The 22238-nt window shown below is 32.2% G+C and overlaps 1 protein-coding gene across 10 annotated transcripts; it reads left to right on the forward strand.

The window, feature by feature from the left end:
- The first annotated feature begins 1415 nt into the window (after nucleotides 1–1415).
- LOC105334552 (inter-alpha-trypsin inhibitor heavy chain H3) lies at nucleotides 1416–21634 on the forward strand. 10 transcript variants are annotated; one of them, XM_034470749.2, is made up of 20 exons: nucleotides 1416–1572; nucleotides 2347–2495; nucleotides 2592–2702; nucleotides 6658–6902; nucleotides 7743–7894; nucleotides 8377–8662; nucleotides 9537–10267; nucleotides 10479–10599; nucleotides 11485–11511; nucleotides 12114–12134; nucleotides 13752–13772; nucleotides 13874–13900; nucleotides 14468–14497; nucleotides 14819–14851; nucleotides 18597–18623; nucleotides 18961–18990; nucleotides 20124–20297; nucleotides 20479–20601; nucleotides 20772–20993; nucleotides 21349–21634. In XM_034470749.2, exons 1-20 carry the CDS (start codon nucleotides 1468–1470, stop codon nucleotides 21561–21563), a joined length of 2850 nt encoding a protein of 949 aa, XP_034326640.2. In that variant the 5' UTR covers nucleotides 1416–1467; the 3' UTR covers nucleotides 21564–21634. The 10 variants fall into 10 exon arrangements, with proteins under 10 accessions (XP_034326640.2, XP_034326641.2, XP_034326644.2 ...); XM_034470750.2 differs by having other exon boundaries at nucleotides 18964–18990; XM_034470753.2 differs by lacking the exon at nucleotides 14819–14851.
- The last annotated feature ends 604 nt before the right edge of the window (nucleotides 21635–22238 follow it).

The following is a 22238-nucleotide window of genomic DNA, read 5'->3' on the forward strand; positions in this document are numbered from 1 at the left end:
TTGTTTAATTAATTGACAAGAATTTTGAGCTTATCGCTTCGTTTAGAACTCTATAACTTTTATTATATAGAAATGATATACCTAGCTAAGCATTCTAACCAGTGAAAGTGGAAAAACAATGTTTGCAAATCCAAAGGCCTTAACGTCAGTTAAAGAAAACTCAGAACACATCGGATAGGTACTCGTATTTAGAGCCAGCATGTTACATGTATAAATCGTTTAATTAAACACATTATCATCAAGCCAAGAACTGTCTGTAATCAATCAGAATCTGAACGCTTGATCATTGAACCATCATCGGAAATTGACTTGTGCAGCAAAACATTAAGACAGGGTCACGTAAAAGAAATAAAGGAAATAGTCTTATTGAGACGTTGAGCAACGAACTTTCAATCAGAGAACCAATTAAAAATTATTTTAAAGATAGAAAGAAATTAAAATATCCACAAAACAACATATCAAATTCTGCAACGATTGATTTTCCGTGCATGATACGACTGAAAAAAAATAACAAAACTGAATCACGATTCAAAGTGAAACTAATGGGAAGGAATTAATCAGTTGATGACACGCCAAATCAACATCGTTAATCAACGGAACGGATGCAAACTAACTAAACGCTGTTACAATGCCTTTTTTTTTGTTTATATCAAAAACTATATTTCTTTTATGTAGTATCTTTTTCTTTAAATTTATTATTCTAATGCAAAAATGCGAGTTTTTTTTCGATGGGATTGAGCCGTAAAAATAAAAATAAAAATAACAGGGATTTTCCAGGCCAAACTACATGTACTTTTGCTCGCACCTAAATAATAAATCGTATTATTGTTGAAAAGTATTGTAAATAAGTTTAAAAAAAACCATCGACAATTACATAATGGATGAGCACTGGTCAGTAAGAAATAGAGTTTCCTTTAAATTATGACCTTGAACATTAAAAGTTGACATTTATTGTGGGAATTGAAATACATGTATAATTTTAGTTCAACTAGCAATAAACGAAATTAACTTAACGGGTTTTTAAAAAAATCTTAAATAAAAACAAATGAATATCATTCCAAGCTCGACTTTTTCTTAACACTGAAATAAATAACCCAGTCTTAAAAGTACAAAATACTCTACACGAGCCTGGATAGTTTTACTTTCATACTTAAGATTTAAGACAACATGGTAGGGTGTTTGAATTTTGTTAATTTTGTTGACAATGTCCATAAGGACAGTGATTGTTATTTGAAGATTCACAATTTTATGTCACAGTTTGCACACAACTCCATGTAAAAAAGAATAAATCACGAAATGTAAACAAGGCCAACATCACCGGTGCGAATATAATTAATGACCATTTAAAATAGTCTGACGTGCGATACGTCACAAAAACATCCAGGGGGGTTTCCAGAGGCGGATTTTTCTCAATTGTTTTGCAACACGTGCAAAAATATTGCATATAAATATGGACCGACTTCTAGTATGACAATAATATTTTTCAGTTTAGAATCAGAGAATATGCGGGATCTCTGTATTATTGCAGTGTTACTTTTCTGTTTTGTTTCGTCTCAAGCTAAGTCACCAGAGGTAGGACATTCATGATTATATACTAATATTCGAGTAATCATGTCATATAATCAGCATGCTTATCAAAAGATGCACCCTTACCTTTTAAGACTCTTAAAGGGGCATGGTCAAGATTTGGTCAAAATTTATTTTTTCCATTTTTAATGTTTACAATCATTATGCTTCATTAAGGTGTTTCTGATAGTCAACCAAAATTTGAGTGTCAGTCGTCGAGTTTTAAGCGAGATCGAAGCTCACAATTCGCTGCTCATCTCATGTTTTGTTTACATTTTGAATGTTGAAAAGAAAATTCCTGGTTTAGATGTAAAATAACTTTAACAAACGCTAGGAAATGTTTTCTTGGTAACATGAATAAGAATTGTGAGCTCTGTATCTTGCTGATAACTCAACGACTGACATTCATTTGTTGATCATACCATGTCCCTTTCAAAAATCTTGAAAATTTAAAAAAGCCAATTGATATGAAGCAAAACTATTAAATTCTAGGTGAATATATAAACGTAAACGTAACTTTTAATGCCAACAGGTGTATATTTTGTTTTGTTTTACTACTGCTTTTTACAATGCTACCTGAATCATGTGCATCAGATATACAAAGACAATAATGGCTTTATATGCATACGGCGTTCTTGAGAATACAAAGTACAGAGGTTTGAATTACTTCAGTTGATGTTGCTATATTTTAAAATGTTACTCCATATAAAAAAGAAAAACCCGACGAATTCTACGTTTTAACTTTCACCAGTTTTACAAACACATTTTGTTTTTCAATAGATATATTTTCTTCATGTGTCGTCTGAAATAGACTACCGCTTTGCTAAGACGGTTGTTACCAGTAAGGTAGTTAATAAAGAGCCAACTGCAAGCGAAGCCCTGTTTGACTTAACCCTTCCCAATGAGGCCTTTATAACCGCTTTTAAATTGTAAGTATGATCAACAAGAGTCCCATTTGATAATCAGCTCACAATCCATTGAAAAAAATATTGGCAGACTTTGAAACTTTCACCATTTTGAAATAGAACTATAAATGGGAAGGAAATTGAGGGAAAAGTTAAAGAAAAAGAACAGGCCAAACAGGAATTTGAAGCTGCAAAATCCAAAGGTCAAAGTGCAGGACATATTGTTGCCAAGTAAGTCTTGTTTGTGATTCTTGTGTATTGGAATTATTTTTTTCCCCATCAAACTTAAAAAACACATTTAATCACATTTCAAACAAATAGAAAACAGACGTCGTTTAAAAAAAATGGAATTGAAATTTTGCAGTTCTAATCCTTGATTAATTATGGGAAAATACTGTTTGTATATAATTGAACCTATATTATAGAAAGATCTCTTGGGAATTCCACTTTAGAATTGGTTTTCCAAGTCATAGGAAATCCTCTCCATAGCCGTCTTTTTAAGGGAAATTGTAGGTAAACTCTAAAGTTATATTTCCTACTTTACTTTGAAATGAACTCAGTAAGTAGAAATATACTGAAATCTTTTGTTTTGATATAATGGATAATAAGACACTGACCAGGCCAAAAAATGTTTTCAGCTTTAAGAAAAACAATTTAAAGCGCATATTCTAAAATGTATATCTTAGATTCAACGATGGTATGCAGGATATATGTAAAAGAGTAAAACTAATTTTTCTTTTCGGAAAACCATCTGCAATAGTTAGATTTCCAGCGAGAAATTCCACTCCAAAGATTCCTAATTGGAAAGTCTATTCTAGAGTAAACTTTCCTGATCCTTATTTATATAACATTTTATTTAAATCAATATGGAAAACGTTTCATTTGATTTAATTTTTTTCTGCAGGATAAGCTTTCGATACAAAGAATTAAGCAAATGCATTGCTGTCCTTCTTTGTAAAAGCATTCGTGTAGCTTCCCATATCCTGTAGATAATTGAAGATCTTCTAACCTTGCAACTTCATGTTATTATTTTTCTCAATTTTGGAACCAAAAAAATCCTGTATATATTACGGAAGTACGGAAGCGTATTAGTACGGAAGCCAATTTAGGACCTATCAAAAAATATTTTTGAATTTGATATAACGAATTCTTGAATTTGTTAAAACGAATTTAAATCGTTATAACGAATTGTTGAATCCGTTATAACGAATTAAATTTGTTATAACAAATTTTAGGAATTCGTTTTAACGAATTTAATATGTTATAACAAATTCGCTGAATTCGTTATTTCAAATTTTAAAATCTGTTTTTACAAATTAAATTTGAAATAACGAATTCTTGAATTCGTTATAACAAATTAAATTTAAAATAACAAATTCTTGAATTCGTTATTTTAAAGTTTTAATTCGTAATTACGGTTTTTTAAAATCTGTTATGACATATTTTCACCCAATTTGTGGTAACAAGTCTCATGTTTTGGGGAACAAATTAAACGGGACGGACTTTATTTGTCCCATATCGGCGTACGACGAAATGCGCCGATCAATTGATCGGGGTTAAGCTGCGAAGTGGTAAATGAAGCTGTTGCTATAACCATGGTAACAGATGTAACAATTCCAAAAGACACCTTACTTTATCAGCTTTGCTAGAATCCCTACATAGATAGGTACAAAATATTTAAGAACTGTTATATATTTAGAAATGAAATTTCACCAAAAATACAATATATACAGATTTGTTTCAACGGGTTTCTGTGCAGAATTTCAAATATTTGTTTAATTAATGCTATCAATCAATGAGCATGCTGATTTATTAACATATACCTGCAATTATCATCTCATTTCATCACCAAACCGTGAGATTACGCCATACTTAAAAAAATACCTGTCTGGAATAGAATTGATTTAAGAATACTAGTCTCAGGTGATTTTGGCCGGGACATGTTCAAATCAAATAAAGCTCGAAGGGATTTATGATAGATTTGACCACGCTCTGACCGAAATTATCAAATCGTAATATTCAGAGAATGATTCCTTATTACTTTAATACTTATATTTATATTATTTCCAATTTCTACACTTTAAAACAACATTCTAAAACCACTGTTTTTTTAAATGCATTACACATGCTATGTATTATTACGCAGCGCAGCCAATACTGTTTTTCGGTTATGCTGTAGGACACGCCCATTTTGTGTCGCTCGTTTTTTATGAAATCATTGGGCTGGGTTATCACAGTAAAGGACACTTTAAAATATCAATATTATATTTTATATGATGTAGCCAGGCATTATAACCAGGATATGTGCATGCGTGAAGCAACTTTCCATCAGAACGATGTATAGAATAGGCTATTTTTTATATAGTACAACCAGGCACTATAACCAGGATGTGTGCATGCGTGTACCGACTTTTCGGTAAACGTTTGGGAGGAAATTCGAAAGTTGTTTGAGGGAACTTCGAACTGATATTAGCGCAATTTAAAAAAGTTTAGAAAAAGTCGATTTTAACAGTACAAATGTTCATTAAAAGAAACAGGAATGCTGTGTACATTAGATTTACACCAAAATGTTGAATAAATATTAGTATTTGAGAGAACAAAAAAGAGCAATGTTACAGGAAAACAACAGGCACTTAGCATCGGAGTAGGGGAGGGGGTGTGGAGTGGAGCAGAGGCAGGGGGGCGAGCTAGACTACTCCCTTCAGCACACGTTTACTCGCAGCAAACTTTTTCTTAAATTTAGATATAAAAGGTGAATTAACAAAGACTTCCATTCCGAATGTTTTGGGACCAGGTAAAAACTAAAAAAAAAAGAAGAGAGGAAATAAACTGTAGATTTGAAGTTAACCAAATACCCAATACCTAATACCCCCACGGATTAGGATTTTTAAATGTTTTAATAGCATAGTGTTTGTATCACTAGGGTCAGTGTTCGTATCACCAATTATTTTTGCATCGATTTCGATGCGGTTTTTGCATTAAATTCTGGTAAATAAATTCTATGACATAAGTTCGACATTGGCAGGACTGCAGGTACCCTTTTATAAATCAACATGCTTAATAATTAATAGCATGACTAAACAATTTTTTGGAATTTTGCGCAGAAACCCGTCGAAACAAATCTGTATATCCTGCATAATATTTTTGGTGGAAATGCGTTGCTACACATATACATGTAGCAGTTCTTAAATCGTCGTACGCCGATATGGGACAAATGAAGTCCGCCCCGTTTAATTTGTTCCCCAAAACATGAAATTTGTTATCACAAACTGTGTGAAAATATGTAATAACCTATTTTAAATGAAAACTTTGAAAAAACGAATTCAAGAATTCGTTATTTCAAATTTAATTTGTTAAAATTCGTTAAAACGAATTCCTAAAATTTGTTATAACAAATTTAATTCGTTATAACGGATTCAAAAATTCGTTATAACGATTTAAATTCGTTTTAACAAATTCAAGAATTCGTTATATCAAATTCAAAAATATTTTTTGATAGGTCCTTGATGGGCTTCCGTAGGGCCGCAGCAGTATTTTTTTTTTTATTTGTTGTAACAGATTATTAATTTGTTATAACAGATTATCAATTTATTATAACAGATTATCAATTTGCTATAACAAATTAGTAATCTGTTATAACAAATTACTCATCTGTTTTAACAAATTGATAATTTGTTATAACAAATTGATAATTTGTTATAACAAATTAATAATTTGTTAAAACAAATTGATAATCTGTTATAACAAATTAATAAAAAAAAATACTTCTGCGGCCCTAATACGTTTCCGTAGTATACACATGTATGATGGTACACGAAATTTACTAATTGCAATTATTTTCATTATTTGTCACAATTTTTAAATTAATTAAAAAATCCTTTTTTGTGAGATATTTCATGAATTTACATATTACAATTCAACGTTTTTGACGATATATGTCACAAATCGCTTTCATCATTAGTTTATGTTTGCGTTTATGTTTTTTTCTCGATTATCTTGAGCTGTGTAGATTATTAACAGCAGGTGACCAATTATAAATTACAAGACCCCCCCCCCCCCCTCAATAAAAAACAAAAACACTCCCCAAAACAACAAATAAATTTTCAGGCAAGTTAATTAGTGTACATAGTACGATACAGACATTATGTCATTAAACAAAACATGTCATCGTAAATTTTCTTTCCAGACCAAGAGAAACCAACAAATTTCAAATACAAGTCAACGTTGCTGCCACAGAAAAAGTGACGTTCGAACTGACATACCGGGAACTTCTGAAGAGAACCAACGGACTGTATGACCATGTCATATACATCAACCCTGGGCAAGTAGTGGACGACCTGAAAATCAACGTCCTAATCAAGGAGACCACTAACATTACGACAATCAAGACTCCACCAATAAGGAACGATCTACTAACTGATGGATCAGAGGGTAAATAACTATGTTTCACAGAAATCTACAGTTTCTGTGAATCTTCTATATTTTTCACTAGAAATCCGACTGTAATGAAACTGTTTCTATTTTTGTCATCTTATGAATATACAACTTTATTAAACCGCCTGAAATATTATTATGTAGTAAGTCGTGTTCTTTTAGTGACCATATACCTTCGTACTGCTGACGAATAATGTTTTCTATGGTAATGATCTAGCTGGATGGTCGAAAATCAACCATCAGTTCACTCTTCTAAAATATGATTTGTCTACCTGTAAACTATAGAAAAAATCCATTAAACTTAGCTTTGAAATTTGAAAAACTTTCCCGACCACCGTATCCAGTCCTCTTGATTGTTTTGTACTTTTGAGAATGACTATGTGGTGTATTTTAGAATCAATCGAAAGGAAAACCTCGGATTGCAAAGACTGACGTCAGACGTCAAAGCAATATTTGCAACTTTCATACACGAAAGAATCGTCTTCTCCTTTTATTTATTATGGGAATAAACATAACATATATTTAATAACTTTTATTTACTTAATAACTACCTGGATATGAATAATTTAGTCGAAATATTGCAAACTTTGTGATTTAAATTTGCCATTAAGGTAACAATCACTGCAAAAAAAGAAAGAAAAAGAAACAGATTAACCCGCTCACGCAATTTACGTATGCTTCCGCAGTGTTCATACTTGCATGAAATAAAAAAAATCCTCTTTCTTTTTTAATAAAATCGTCTATTTTTCTTAACGCTGAGGTTACCATGTAAAGGCTCGTCTTTTCACTTCACACGTGTGCATATACTAACACAGTTGTTTTTATTATCAATTGCAGGAACCAATGAGCTAGCAGTTGTTGATCGCCTTTCTCCAACAAAAGCCTTCGTATCATATGAGCCGTCAAGAGCCGAGCAGGAGTCGGGCATTTCCGGCCAGTTCATTGTCCAATATGATGTGGACAGAAGCGACGACGCAGGAGATTTGATCGTAAGTGGATGAAAAATTAAAATTTTTCACATCAGTTATGAAATGAATCCAAATCATTTAAAACAAAAAATAAAGACTCTTTGAACACAAAAAATGAAGGTGGTATTGGACACATGTTGTGACAAACTTCCTATTGAAACAAAAAAATAGAATCCAGTAAAATTTTTAGGAATGTTTATGTCCCAAAATTGTTACCTACATGTAACAGCGTAGCGCAATGAATTTGAACGTTAACTACGAATCTGTAATCATGAATTCAAATCCCGCTGGGACTTTTATAGTTGATACCTTTAAAAAAATGTCAAACATTTTTACCAAATATTGTTAAATTTGAACATTCTAAACTCGTGAAAGTAAACCATTTTTAACTTTTATCTGCACTGATATCGACATGTGTCCCATACCACCTTATATATATGAGCAATTCTACATAAATGGAAACAATTTCACTTTTCCTAATGCTTATTCGTGGTTATTTGCAGTTTATGGACGGGTACTTTGTTCATTTCCTAGCACCAGAAGGGGTCAAACCAATGCCGATGGACATTGTGTTTGTTTTGGACAAAAGTGGATCAATGGGAGGGACAAAAATGACCCAACTCCAAGACTCAATGAAAAAAAATCTAGATGATGTGAAGGCAGATGACAAGATAATGATCATAGCTTTTGATTCTAATTTAAGTTATTGGAAAACAGACTTTGTTCAGGTTACACCTGAAAATATCAACGATGCTAAAAATTACATAAGGAATACACACGCCGGTGGAGGTATGGACGGAACTTCATTCATTGAATATTTGCGCATGTAATTGTTTTTAATTCAGACATGAATTATTTGTTAATGTTTATAAAGATACCAAATTCCTTTTAAGGTACTAGTACAATGCCTATCGTGATTTAGTATAAAATAAACCCCACATACATGGTACAGAGAGACTACTGAAACTTTAGACAACCAACATATTTCAAATTTAACATTCTTTGTAATCATGACCGATAGTTCATCCATCAAATGCAATCAACGAAATTAATGAAATAATTCTCAATATCTATAAAATAAATACGAATTTAAATAAAAACATTTGGTACTATTGTACCAAATGATATTTATATTATCTTCCTTTACTGACATATGTTAATTAAAAAGACGATCTCAGTGTACATTTAAAACAAAAAATGCCTTGCTTTGCAAAAAAATACATAATCCGCATTAGCAGATTATGTAATTTTTTTCTGCAATGATCGCTACTTTTATAACCCGCATGAATCATCAAAGCATGTAATATATTGTTTATTTTTACATCTTTCTTTTAAAAAATTGATAAATTTATTGTAAAAACTAAGTAAAATTAACTAAATTACTGGTAATATACCTCAGTACGTCAGCTAAAAGAAACAGCCAAATCGTCTCCTGTTGGATTTTTCTAAGGTCGGTGTGGGTTTGGACCAATCGAATAACGATTTCAGTCTGGTTGTTTCTATTGACTATAAGTTTTCCGTAAGAAATAGAGGGAATCATACTCGATAGATGTATATATATCATGATGTAAGAAATTTTACTCAAATAATGCACATTGGTCATTTCACTAAGCATAAGATATTCCGAGGACTGGCATAAAGCTATTTACTCTGTTTATTTCAGGAACAAATATAGATCTGGGATTAAGAGACGGAATTCAGAAACTTACTCAGATAAGTGGAAACAACGGACGTGCCCCGGTCTTAGTTTTTCTTACAGATGGAGAGGCCACTGTAGGTGAAACAAACACTGAACGCATCCTGAACAATTTGAAAAAGGAGAATGAAGCAGATATTCCAATCTTTAGCCTCGCGTTTGGAAGAGGGGCTGATTTTGACATTGTAAAAAGAGTTGCAGCGCAAAACAATGGTTTTGCCAGAAAAATATACGAAGACTCGGACGCTGCTCTTCAAATAGCGGGATTTTACAAAGAGATTTCCACCGTTCTTCTCAAGGATGTAAAATTTAACTACGTTGATGGCACCTTGTACGACACAGAAGTTACCAACACAGAATTTAAAACTTATTTCAGGGGTTCAGAAATGGTTGTTTCTGGAAAAGTCAAAGATCTTAAAAAATTACAGACAGGACTAATGGTAAATGGGACGGGAATTGGCAATCAAGAGGTAGAGTTTCAGGTGCCTCCAATGAGATGTATAATTCTTCCATGGCCCCCAATACGACCGTTCCCAGTTCCAACCACTGCACCTGTTGTAACTACCAGAAACCCAAGCATCATGGAGAAGCTTTGGGCCTACATGACTATTAAGCAGTTGTTGAAGCAGAAAGATGCCCTGGATTCACAGACGGAAATAGCGAAATTAGACGAAAAGATTCTTCGGCTTTCACTTAAGGTTAGAAGTTATTCACGAATGAAATGATAAAGGTAATGAAAATCAAAGAAGTTTAATTTTTACACCGTCTACTGTGACGTGACATAGAATGGCTGTTTTGAAGGTCAGTTATCTTGTTCTTTACAGTATTGCCAAATAAATGTTTGGGATATATTTTGATTTTTGAAAGTGATCGTCATGATAATACACATATACAACCGCTTAATTGTAGTATCAGTTTGTGACTCCTTTGACATCCATGGTGGTTACGCTGCCAGACAAGACCAAAGCAAATCCTAGCGAGGTTCAAAGCTCGGATATGAATATGGATATGGATATGGGTTCATTTAATGGTAACCTAAACATGATATCAATTTTCAACAATATTTATGTCCTATCTGAAGAAGGGATGGCATAAAGCTTTGCTGCTGTATGTCTGTCTCACTGTCTGTTTGTCGGTTGGTCCACAAACAGAGTACTGTAGATTTCTACTTTACGCGAGTACTTAATTTCGCGATATGCATCAAATGGCGAGAACAGTAAATCGCAAACGCATGATATTTAACATAGTTTCATTTAGTTTACATCGACACTCAACAAAACTTGTAAGTGTTCACCCAGTATAATGTATTTACTATAAGATATAAGCACATGTATTTGTATGTATCGGGATGATGATTTCCAACCAATTTTCAAATACTTCAGGATGATGCATTGACTTTGACCTCAGACTGCGACCCGAGACCTTGACCTTTGCTAAATGACACAAACTCTTCCGGTTTGGTTGAATTTAGCTTAGATTTTATTAACATTCATCACCAAAAAATTGTCAATCACAATAAAACATGCGCAGAAAAATGCAAATTTGATGTTTTAATGTTTTGTCACAGATAATTGATTTTATTTGTTGTTGTCATATTTTATCGGTGCTTTTCGTGAAAACACATATTAGATACGAAATGTTAAATATTTCACATTATTTCATTTTGAAATAATTTTATTTAGCAGAGTAACACTTAGAAGTTTTGTTGAGTTTATTCTAAAAATAAAAGCGATTGTATCAAATTTGTGAGATGTGCTTCTCGCGATTTACGCGGATGTTAATTCCTTGCGATTTACATTTATTAGGAATCTACAGTATTTAACATGATAATTCCAATCTTATCTAATACACGTGTATCTATAATTCTTTAAAGTAACATGGGGATAAACGTTTCTGGGTTTTTTTCTTTCTACAGGTGGTATGTCATTTCCACAAGCACGTAGTAAGTTCAATTTAGACACATTTTTATTTTGCTAGATTTTGATAAGAATTGGATTAATGACTTTATGGCCATTTTGACGTATTCCCTTGATTGAAAGTTTGGGTAAATTATGCTGTTTTGTGCCTCAGCTTTACTTTACACCAAATAACTGTTTCTCTGTTTTCTATGGGACAGTTATGCAGATGTATCTTTTTATTCAAATTATTAAATTCATACCAGGTTAAATTTTAATTTTATGATTCAATTAAACAGGATTTAAATTTTCTATTATGATAAAGACAACATTGGCGACTGGCCCTTAATTGAAGATTTTTAACCTCCCCTTAAACCTTCCAACCCTGCTTTTGAGTGCAGAATTAAAATGCACGATTTACTTTATCTGTCATGAACTAATAGTGAATCGGTCCAAACTCCAAGAAAATACAGCGAATTATGCTTGTACCATGTACACCCCACACACATACACGAAATGTACAATGTTTACACTGTGCATGTAATTAAAAAAATCATTTGAATTATGTTTAAAATTATGGTCATGTATCTAAAATCAATAATTGAAAATGAATAATGAAACTTTTTTCTGATTCATTTCTTTCTTTCAGGAGGCCGCGGCATGTCACTTAGTAAGTTAATCTTGAGCATTTTTAGCTCATCTGAGCCAAAGGCTAAAGTGAGCTTTTCTGATCACAATTTGCCCGTTGTCTGTCGTTGTCGTTGTAAACTTTTCACATTTTCATCTTCTTCTCAAGAACCAATGAGCGGATTTCAACCAAATTTGGCACAAAGCACAACTAGATGAAGGGGATTCAAGTTTATTCAAATGAAGGGCCACGCCATCTTTAAAGGGGAGATAATTGAGAATTATTGAAAATTTGTTGGTATTTTTTCCAAAATCTTCTTCTCAAAAACTAGTTGGCCTGAAAAACTTAAACTTGTGTGGAGGCATCCTCAGGTAGTGTAGATTCAAGTTTGTTCAAATTATGGTCCCTGGGGGTAGGGAGGGGCCACAAGAAGGTGATCAAGTTTTACATAGGAATATATAGAGAAAATCTTCTTCTCAAAAACTATCAGGCCAGAAAAGCTCATTGACAAATTAAAATGGGAGCATCCTCCGGTAGTGTAGATTCAAGTTTGTTCAAATCATTGTCCCCGGGGGTAGGGTGGGGCCACAATTGGGGGATCAAGTTTTACATAGGAATATATAGAGAAAATCAAAAAGTTAAAGTGGAAGCATCCTCAGGTAGTGTAGATGCAAGTTTGTTCAAATCATAGTCCCTGCAGGTATGGTGGGGCCACAATGGGGGAATGGATTTTTACATAGGAATATGTAATAGGAATAGGAATATATTCAAGTTTGTTCATGGTCCCCGGGGATAGGGTGGGGCCACAATTGGGGGATAAATTTATAAATTTATAATATATAGAGAAAATCTTTAAAAAAATTTCTTTTAAAAACTAGTTGGCCAAGAAAGCTCAAATAGGCGTGTAACCATCCTCAGATAATGTAGATTCAAGTTTGTTCAAATCATGGTCCCTGGGGGTAGGGTGGGGCCACAATGGGGGATTAATTTTTATATATAGAGAAAATCTTTAAAAATCTTCTTCTCAAAACTATTAGGCCAGGAAAGCCCCAATTTGAGTGGAAGCATCCCCAGATCGTATAGATTCAAGTTTGTTTAAATAGTAGTCCAGGGGTAGGATGAGGCCACAATGGGGGATGAATTTTTACATAGGAATATATAGAGAAAATCTTTAAAAATCTTCTTTTTAAAGACTATTTGGCCAGAAAAGCTTAAATTTGTGTAGAGGCAACCTCGGGTAGTGTAAATTCAAGTTTGCAAAATCACAGTCCCTAGTGGTAGGGCGGGGCCGTGATGGCGGTTTGAATTTTTACATAGGAATATATAAAGAAAATCTTTAAAATTATATATAAAAATATTCATACTTGGTTAAATTTTAATTTTAATTTTATGATTCAATTAAACACGATTCAAATTTTCTATTATGATTAAGACAACATTGGTATTATTTAATACAAGAATTGTGATTTAAGGATACACTTTCAGTAGATGTATATTGCCTAAAATTGAATTGATTATCGCTTACATGAAAGTTATCGATCTATGCTAGTTTTATGAATTTCGTTTACAGTGTTGTTATATATTGTTTCATGGTTACTAATGTAAACATTTAATTAATCTACCTAAAGATAATAATCGAGTTAATATTAATTGTTACAGGTTCAAGTGCCTTTGGAGTGCGTAAGTCTTATTCAAACTACCAATGTTTTTTTCGTTGTATATGTATTATTATAATCGAGGTAAATGCTCGATGTTTCTAAAATGGTTTTTCCTTCTTTCAGAAAACATGGCGGTGCAAAATGTATTTGGTAAGTTACAAACACTATTTCATTTGCAAGATGATGTTGATGCTTACCTGTCTTTGTAAGCAAATCTACCAAAGGTATTTTTGTTAATAAACATATTGTAACTTTTACTCAAAATGATTGATGGTGCATTTTTAGAATTTCATTTATGATCAAAATACTGAATTCAGCTGGTTAAAGTTGAAATACTCCATGCATATGCTCAACACAGTTGAAACTTTCTTATGTCAAGACAACAAGGGCGATTGGTTATTAAATAATGGCTTGAAATGCTTGCATCATGTGTGTGGGTGTGTGTGTGTGTGTGTGAGAGAGAGAGAGAGATGGAGAGAGAACATATTTAGCAGTGTACTTTATATCAATTTAAGCAAGATATAAAAATTAAGAGCTTCCGGTTGAATATAATAAATAATCATTATTATTACATTTAGTGTATTGTAAAATTTGAAGTTTTCTAATTTTGATCAAAAAGTATTTAATGCAAAGGCAAGACTTAAAACTCAACATTATTTAAACAAAATATGTAAAAATAATGATTTTAAAGTAAAAGATTGCATCTTTGATTTAAAGCAAAAAGAGGTCCACCCCGAAACAGATTTCGTAAGTAATATCCTTTCTGTCCTTTTTAAAAATTCTGTTATGTTTTAACTGTCACCATTGATTGTGTTATATAACTGTAAAATTGGTATATGATGCTATTCAATAAGGTTAATTTTTTATGCTTGGATAGCATCTGCTTGGATATCTTATATGGTGCTACAAAACTCAGATAATGATTGGCTGATATAACGTTTACTTCCTTTATACTCAGAAAACGGTGCATTGTGCCTCCATATGGAAAGGTGTTATTATGATAAGACGGTCCTTCTATCTGATCCTTGTTTAACATAGATGACCAAGTTCCTCTATTTTCTTTAACAGGAAATTTTCGAAGACAACGTAAACCCTCCTTTTGTGAGTCAGATTGAAAATATTTCTGAACTTGCAACATGCATACATTTAAGGCTCTTATAAAAACCCACTAGCTTGCAATACGATGAACCTTCTAAGTTTCTAATATAATTGGCATGAAACTTAAATTTTCTACATCACTATACTTGTTTACATCAGAGACATTAATATTATTTATGTCTCTGTTTACATCAAATTTATAGTGTCTGTGTACATAGCAACGGTTAATAGATAATACTCGTTATATTCAGTAAATATGGGTAAAATATCATAAGATACTATATGGATAAATAATATTTTCTGGCAGAGATGTTATTTATGTCTATGGTTCGGGGTACAAAGTTTTTACTTGTATATCTATATACAGAATGGTCTAAATAATTGTGCATTATGCAACTTTGGAAGACAAATATTTTTATTATACCTCTGTTAATATACTATTTACTGGCTAAAAGGACGATTAATAGTAAATAGTATATACCTATTTACTGGCTATGAGGACGATAGCAAGTTTATTGTCCCCCAAGATAGCAACTATTTCACAACAAACTTGCTATCGTCCGAAAAGTAAGTAAATATGTGTTTTATTATACCAAAACAATCTTTATTTGTCGGTGATGCAGAATTTCTTGATGATAAACAAATTCGAGTTATCGGACTTTGAATTTAATGAAGCGATCTGATAACGTCAGAGGTGTTCCGCGTTTAAAAACGAGGGAAATGAAATGCTTCGATGACTGCAAATAGCACTGAAACTTTTTCACGGTTAGATAGAATAGCATGTTTTTTCTTTGTTATTATACATAGAGAATATTCACAGAGGTATGATTAGTGTATATAATCTACGTAATTAGATGTGAAATTACAATTTAGTTCAATATACGATTGGCTCTTTGTACTAAAATTAACTAATTTTCATAAAATCCTAACAATTTATCATTTACTAATAATTTGCGGATCCAAAAAATACCCCAAAAAATCAAGAAAATATTTTACGGGGGTGGGGTGGAAAAGGGGGGGGGGGTGGGGTGGCGAGTCCAAAGGATATTAAGCATGCTAGGAGGACGAGGCATATTTTTTTGTTATTTCACTTTGTAATTTTACAAAAATTGAATATTCCAGGGGAGAGTCCGGCCGGACACCCTTTTGGATCAGTGTATGTTAATATTGTGTCTCTCTAGTATGATTGTATTAAACTTGATGGAATGTATCTATTGTATAACAGATCATACTGTATTTATTACATTATTTATGAATATTGCATACAATGTATTATTACAGTGTATAAACCAATAATAAGTTATTTATATTTAAAGGTTAATATCGAAGTTAAATAACATTTTTAAGCATAATTAAAATTTACCCAATGGTTTGTTATATAATCTATAACTGTTTCAACATAGACTGACCCTATTCTAATTTAAAGAATATCACTTAAAAAAATTGCATGTGCATTGACAAACATTAAATTATCATAAACTTAAAAATAAACATTAGGGTGTGACTTATTTTTTTCTCTTGCAATGATAACCATAACTAACGTATTCTTTTTTTTCACATCATGTTTGTTTATAAGCACATGCAGTTGAAGAGAGTTGACGTATGTTCTACATTATCTCCATTATCAATAAATAAATTAAATGATTTTCGTTTCCGGCACAGCACAATGTACCAGATACATGTAATTAGTAAGTTTGCTGCATACACGAAAAAAAGGAAAATGCACTTGCTAAGCGATACAGTTTATGTCATATTTGGATAATTCAAATCTCCCGAGTTGTTCTTTATGTAAATTGTCAAACTACGTAAGCTTATGAGAAAAGGAATACAAATCTAATCGAGAAACTGTGTATCAAGTTAGCTGAAAATGTAGTGGGTTCTTTCTAAAATTTATCACATTAAGCTACACAAGGTTAAAACAACTAATTTTTTTTTATATCTAAAACTATATATTATTTCGACTAAACCCTGAACATTTATTTTCAAAGAGCGTTAATATCGACGATATCAACGCACTTAGAAAAAATATATTCAAAGTTCGTTGACTTGGTCCCAAAATTAACGCACTTTAAAAAAAAATTCAAAGTGCGTAATTTATTCAAAGTGTGTTGTAACAGAGGGTTTTTATTAATTTTCCACAGATAATCATACATGTATATGACTTGAATTTATTTGCCTGTCAGTTTTCAAATCTTTGATGAAATCACCACCATTTGTTAAGAATGAAAAAATGATTTATCAAAGTTATTTTAATCCAAGGACGAAAAAGTGTCATAGTAACAATCTACATGAAACTGATAGAACATAAACTTGAGAAAATATATTTTCATAGTATGTAGTGTAATGCTTTAAATTGATAAAGTTAAAATGGAGAGAATGACTCATCAGTATTTTTTTTCTTTTTATGACGCATTGTAATATTTGATCGGAAAAACCCGTAAGTTGCATGTGTTTCTTAGCTCACCTGAGCCAAAGTGAGCTTTTCTGATCAAAATTTGTCCGTTGTCTGTCGTTGTCGTCGTTGTAAACTTTTCACATTTTCATCTTCTTCTCAAGAACCACTGGGCAGATTTCAACTAAATTTGGCACAAAGCATCACTAGTTGAAGGGGATTCAAGTTTGTTCAAATGAAGGGCCACGCCCTCTTTAAAAGGGAGATAATTGAGAATCATTGAAAATTTGTTGGTATTTTTCAAAAATCTACTCAAAATCTTTTCGGCCTGAAAAGCTTAAACTTGTATGGAGGTATCCTCAGGTAATGTAAGGGGTAGGGCGGAGCCACAATTCGGGGATAAATTTTTATACAGGAATATATAGAGAAAATCTTTTAAAAAAGTTCTTTTAAAAACTATTTGTCTAAGAAAGCTCAAATTGGCGTGTAACTATCCTCAGATAATGTAGATTTAAGATTATTCAAATTATAGTCCCTGGGGGTAGGGCGGGGCCATAATGGGGGAGAAATGTTTATATATAGAGAAAATCTTTAAAAATCTTCTTCTCAAAACTATTAGGCCAGGAAAGCCCAAATTTGAGTGGAAGCATCCCCATATCGTATAAATAAGATTAGATAGTACAAGTTTGTTTAAATAATAGTCCAGGGTAAGGTGAGGCCACAATAGGGGATGAATTATTACATAGGAATATATAGAGAAAATCTTTAAAATTCTTCTTTTTAAAGATTATTTGGCCAGAAAAGTTTAAACTTGTGTAGAGGCATCTTCAGGTAGTGTACATTCATGATTGCAAAATCACAGTCCCTAGTGGTAGGCCGTGATGGCGGTTTGAAATTTTACATAGGATTATATAAAGAAAATCTTTGAAAATATTCTGGGAAAGTTTTTGGTCCAAAACTCAGTACTTTGTGTGAAAGCACAGGTTATGCAGATTTACATGTAAGTTTGATGAAACCATGATTCCCTAGAGAAAAGTGGGGCCACAAAATGGGGGGGGGGGGGGGGTATAGAGAAAAATCGTCTTACAGGTACAACAACAAAAGGGGCTTGGTATTTACCAAAAAAAAGAGGTGGATAAAAGTTGGCAGATTTTCAATTTTTTTTTAGCAAGATCTACTGTACTTAGTTGTCAATATATTTTAATACTGTAATGCTAATTTGATCAGAATTAAGGCAATTGTTGCTCAGGTGAGGAATGTGGCCCCTGGGCCTCTTGTTTATCGAACCTGTTGAATAATTACCTTGTAATGCTATCATATTTAGAAAGATATATTACTGTAAAGTTGTTTTTTCAGCGGCGGCTTTAGCACCGAGGGCTTTCCGTGAGTGATTTTTATATAACAAATGTTGATCTCTCTTTTAAGCTAAAAACTATGAAAACCTATTATTCTCTACGAACCGAAAATAGAACTGATGTAAAATTTACTTGAGATAATATTTTAAAGCATGTAATATATTGCTTGAAACTGATTAAATACGTATGGGAAAATTTACTTTGACTCATCAATAATCCTTTTTTTTTCTTTTCAAGAAACCTTGTAATATTTTAATGAAAAAAACTCGAGACTCACATTAGTTTTTATCGAACCTGTTGAATAATTATCTTGAAATTCTATTACGTTAAAAAAAGAGATACATTGTAACATTATATTTTTTCAGCAGCTGCTCCTCCAATGTCGAATGCTAAAGGTAATGATTTTCATAAAACGAATGTAAATCGGTTAACAATAGTAAAATAATTCATCAAGAGGTTTTTTTTTTATAGAATTAAAATATAGACTTTATATTTATAATTGTAAATAGCAATTATTTTCATTAAAAATAAAACCTGGAACAATGAATAAATCAAGAATTTAAATTTGAATTTCCCGCCGCTATGAGAGCTGCCATTGAAATTTAATCTTTGAATTTACACCATCTATTCCGGTTTGTTTTATCAACATAACATCAGTTTTAGCAAATTATGATATTCGCTCTGAATTACAAGTTCTGGAAAATATGAGACAATATCGATCTGAGACAATTTTTTTACCTTTGACTTTCGACTAAAGTACAAACCAATAACAAACGGAGCATATGTTCGTTAAAATGTCTGCCGTTGTTATTTTGACATGGTAATTCCGAGTTTAGAGAGTGTATTTCAAAACATCCTGTTTTTAACTAAAATACTTATTCAGTTAGCAAAGAACTTGACTAAAAAAAAAATCATTTGAGGTCATTTTTCAACATTGGATGATTGCAGATTAGGCTATTATAACATCTGTCGTTTATTAATTAAAATGCATAATTTTTATGCTTAGCATACATTTATTTATGTTTAGATTTAGAGGATAACTGTAAAACCGTAGAGAAATTCAGTTGAACAGGTTTGGACAAATCTACGTGATAAGATATTATGGTAATTTGAGACAAAAACTTGAAGTGCGAAAAAAATTTAATAAATAAAATTTTTATTTTGGTTATTTTTAAAATAAATCAGCACATATTCATATCAAATGCAACAACTTTTGGCCAGCAAGTTTTCCTATAAGCTATTAAATGATAGTTTGTCAGGCTGATCTACAAGAGTATTTTGGTTATACTGTTGGATCAGTCTCCTGAACAGTGGGGTTGCAGAAAACCCTTTTCCCCCCAAAAATTGTTACTTTTTATCTTTTCTAACGCGGAATTGATATATTTTTGGCGAAATGAAAATATAATTTTTTGTACTTCAAATCTACATCCCATTTGGGGTATTATATCCCTAACGGACTATAGCTTTTATATAAGTGTTTAATAGCTATCTGTTTAGTTTCTTTATTTGAATTAAACTTGCATTGAAGGTTCTTTCTTCAATGCAAACAACTTCTTACCGACGAGTCCACCCTTTATGACAATAACCCAGCCTCGCTTTGGAACCACTACAACAACAACAACAACAACAACTCCTATATATACTACTACAACTCAAAGACCCACTTCACCTACACCACCGCCCCCTTCTCCAAGAAAATTAGGTAAATATCTGGATCAATTACTTGTCTTATGGAATATACTCTTTGTTTTGAAGACAAAATCGATTGATCGATACTGCACGCACAGAATATTTACAACAAGAAAAACTTAGAATATCAGTTATTTCTTTAAAAAAGGACGCAATTAGAATCCATATGCAATAGATTTTGGTCATCTTTGTAGAAAAATCGCAGGTGCCATCCTTTGGAGTTACCCTGCCGGGGCTGACAAAACCATTATGTTTCGATCTGCCCATGGTGTCCGGCAAACTGTACAACCTAATCGACATGTCAGTGCCTACAACAGGTAGTGTGACCTTATCCACTTTATTATAGAAAACACGATTACTATTCTATGAAAATTTGTATGTGGTTTATTTTTATGTACATGTATATCCTACTTAAAAGTTTGCACCACTCAATGCAAAAATAGTGATTTAGTTCTGCTGTATATGTTTTTTTTTAATTTTATCATAGGTTATTCCCTGCATGGCCGATTTGGAACAAACATGATTGAGAGAGTCACTGTTTTTGATGAACAGAGTACGTCAATTGATGCCGACCCTACTGATGTTACTAAAGCATCTGTTTACCAGAAACGCCTTGGCACAACTTCAGTGGCTGTTAAAAACACCCCTCTTGGCTTACAGTTCTTAGCAACTTTTTCAAAAACACGAACCAACTTGAACGGAGTTTTAGGTGGGTATAAACTACACTGTACAATATTACAAATTTAAAGCATATCAGAAGAAACTATTTTTTTTTAATTTACGAATGCAAACATCATAATTATTTCAGATGTCTAGCATTTTGAGTTTACAAATTCACCGCTTATCTTAAAATGGAGAAGTCTAGTTATAAAAATACTCTTAGAAACTACAAATCATAGTTGTTTCAAAGATCAAACGTATGAATGTGCAAAAAGCTAGCACACACAAAGAAAATACAACAATAATAATTACTAATGAATAGAAAAGAAAGAATTCTGAGTAATCCAATAAATCATAGAGCATTTATTACTTTGAATTTTTGCATTTTTCTTTTGCTATTGTAGCTATTTGGAAAGAGTACGGCGGCAAGTTTGTTGACATTATAATGGAGTCTGGTGGTTTTGTTACCTACATAGAGATAACATCAACGAGTGGGTCTCAAACGGTTCTCAAGGCAACTACAAAAGAGTTCGGTGACGGAATATGTTGGTATTTGGACAATGAATCTGTCAAACGATTTTATACAAATATGTCTCAATTTGAACTGAGTGCGCCATAATATAATGTATGGTGTGATTTATTACTAGGATGCTATCAATTCAAGTTGAATAAAATTAAAACTAAAATTACTTGTGGTTCTTTATTTACAAAGCAAAGCGATTAAATTGAATATGCAGTGTACATTGTATCTCCGTAAGCAAATACACATACAATTTTACATGTTCGAACGGAATCTGAATTTAAAAATGCATATAATTAATAATGTATACATTTACTTTTATATTAGTGTCGAACATTAATTGGACAAAAAACAGAAGTTAGTAATTCAATCCATCTATAGTTATATCAAGAAGAGCTGATACTTTATGCTTATTCTTTTACTTTGATAATGTACTATTTTTATCCTTTTTTAACAAAAGTCGTACAAATTTACCCATAATTGTATGGGTATAGGTAACATACGTACATAATGTTTTAATAAGATAAAACTAATTTAAACTATACAAGATGGCGAGATGAAAAACAAAAATGCAAATGATTTGGGATAAATGCAAGTTGTATGATAGACAGAAATGTTCATACTGAACGTCTGATTTTAACGCCGATGGTGGAACATAGATCAACGTCAAGCCAGATATTATGATGTCATTTTAAACTCGCTTTTACTCGTATATTTGTTGGATGAAAACTTCCCAAACATTTCATCAGCAATTGACTGATATATCACTGAATG

Source organism: Magallana gigas, chromosome 6 (genome assembly GCF_963853765.1).
Source record: "Magallana gigas chromosome 6, xbMagGiga1.1, whole genome shotgun sequence".
Lineage (NCBI taxonomy): Eukaryota > Metazoa > Mollusca > Bivalvia > Ostreida > Ostreidae > Magallana > Magallana gigas.

Bases quoted from the DNA above. Each gene is read 5' to 3' on its own strand.
- LOC105334552 (XM_034470749.2), top strand. From the start codon at position 1,468: ATGACAATAATATTTTTCAGTTTAGAATCAGAGAATATGCGGGATCTC. The intron at 10,600-11,484 runs GTAACCTAAACA...TTCTTTCTACAG, and splicing joins GGATATGGGTTCATTTAATG to GTGGTATGTCATTTCCACAA. The intron at 14,852-18,596 runs GTGAGTCAGATT...TTGTTTTTTCAG, and splicing joins ACAACGTAAACCCTCCTTTT to CGGCGGCTTTAGCACCGAGG.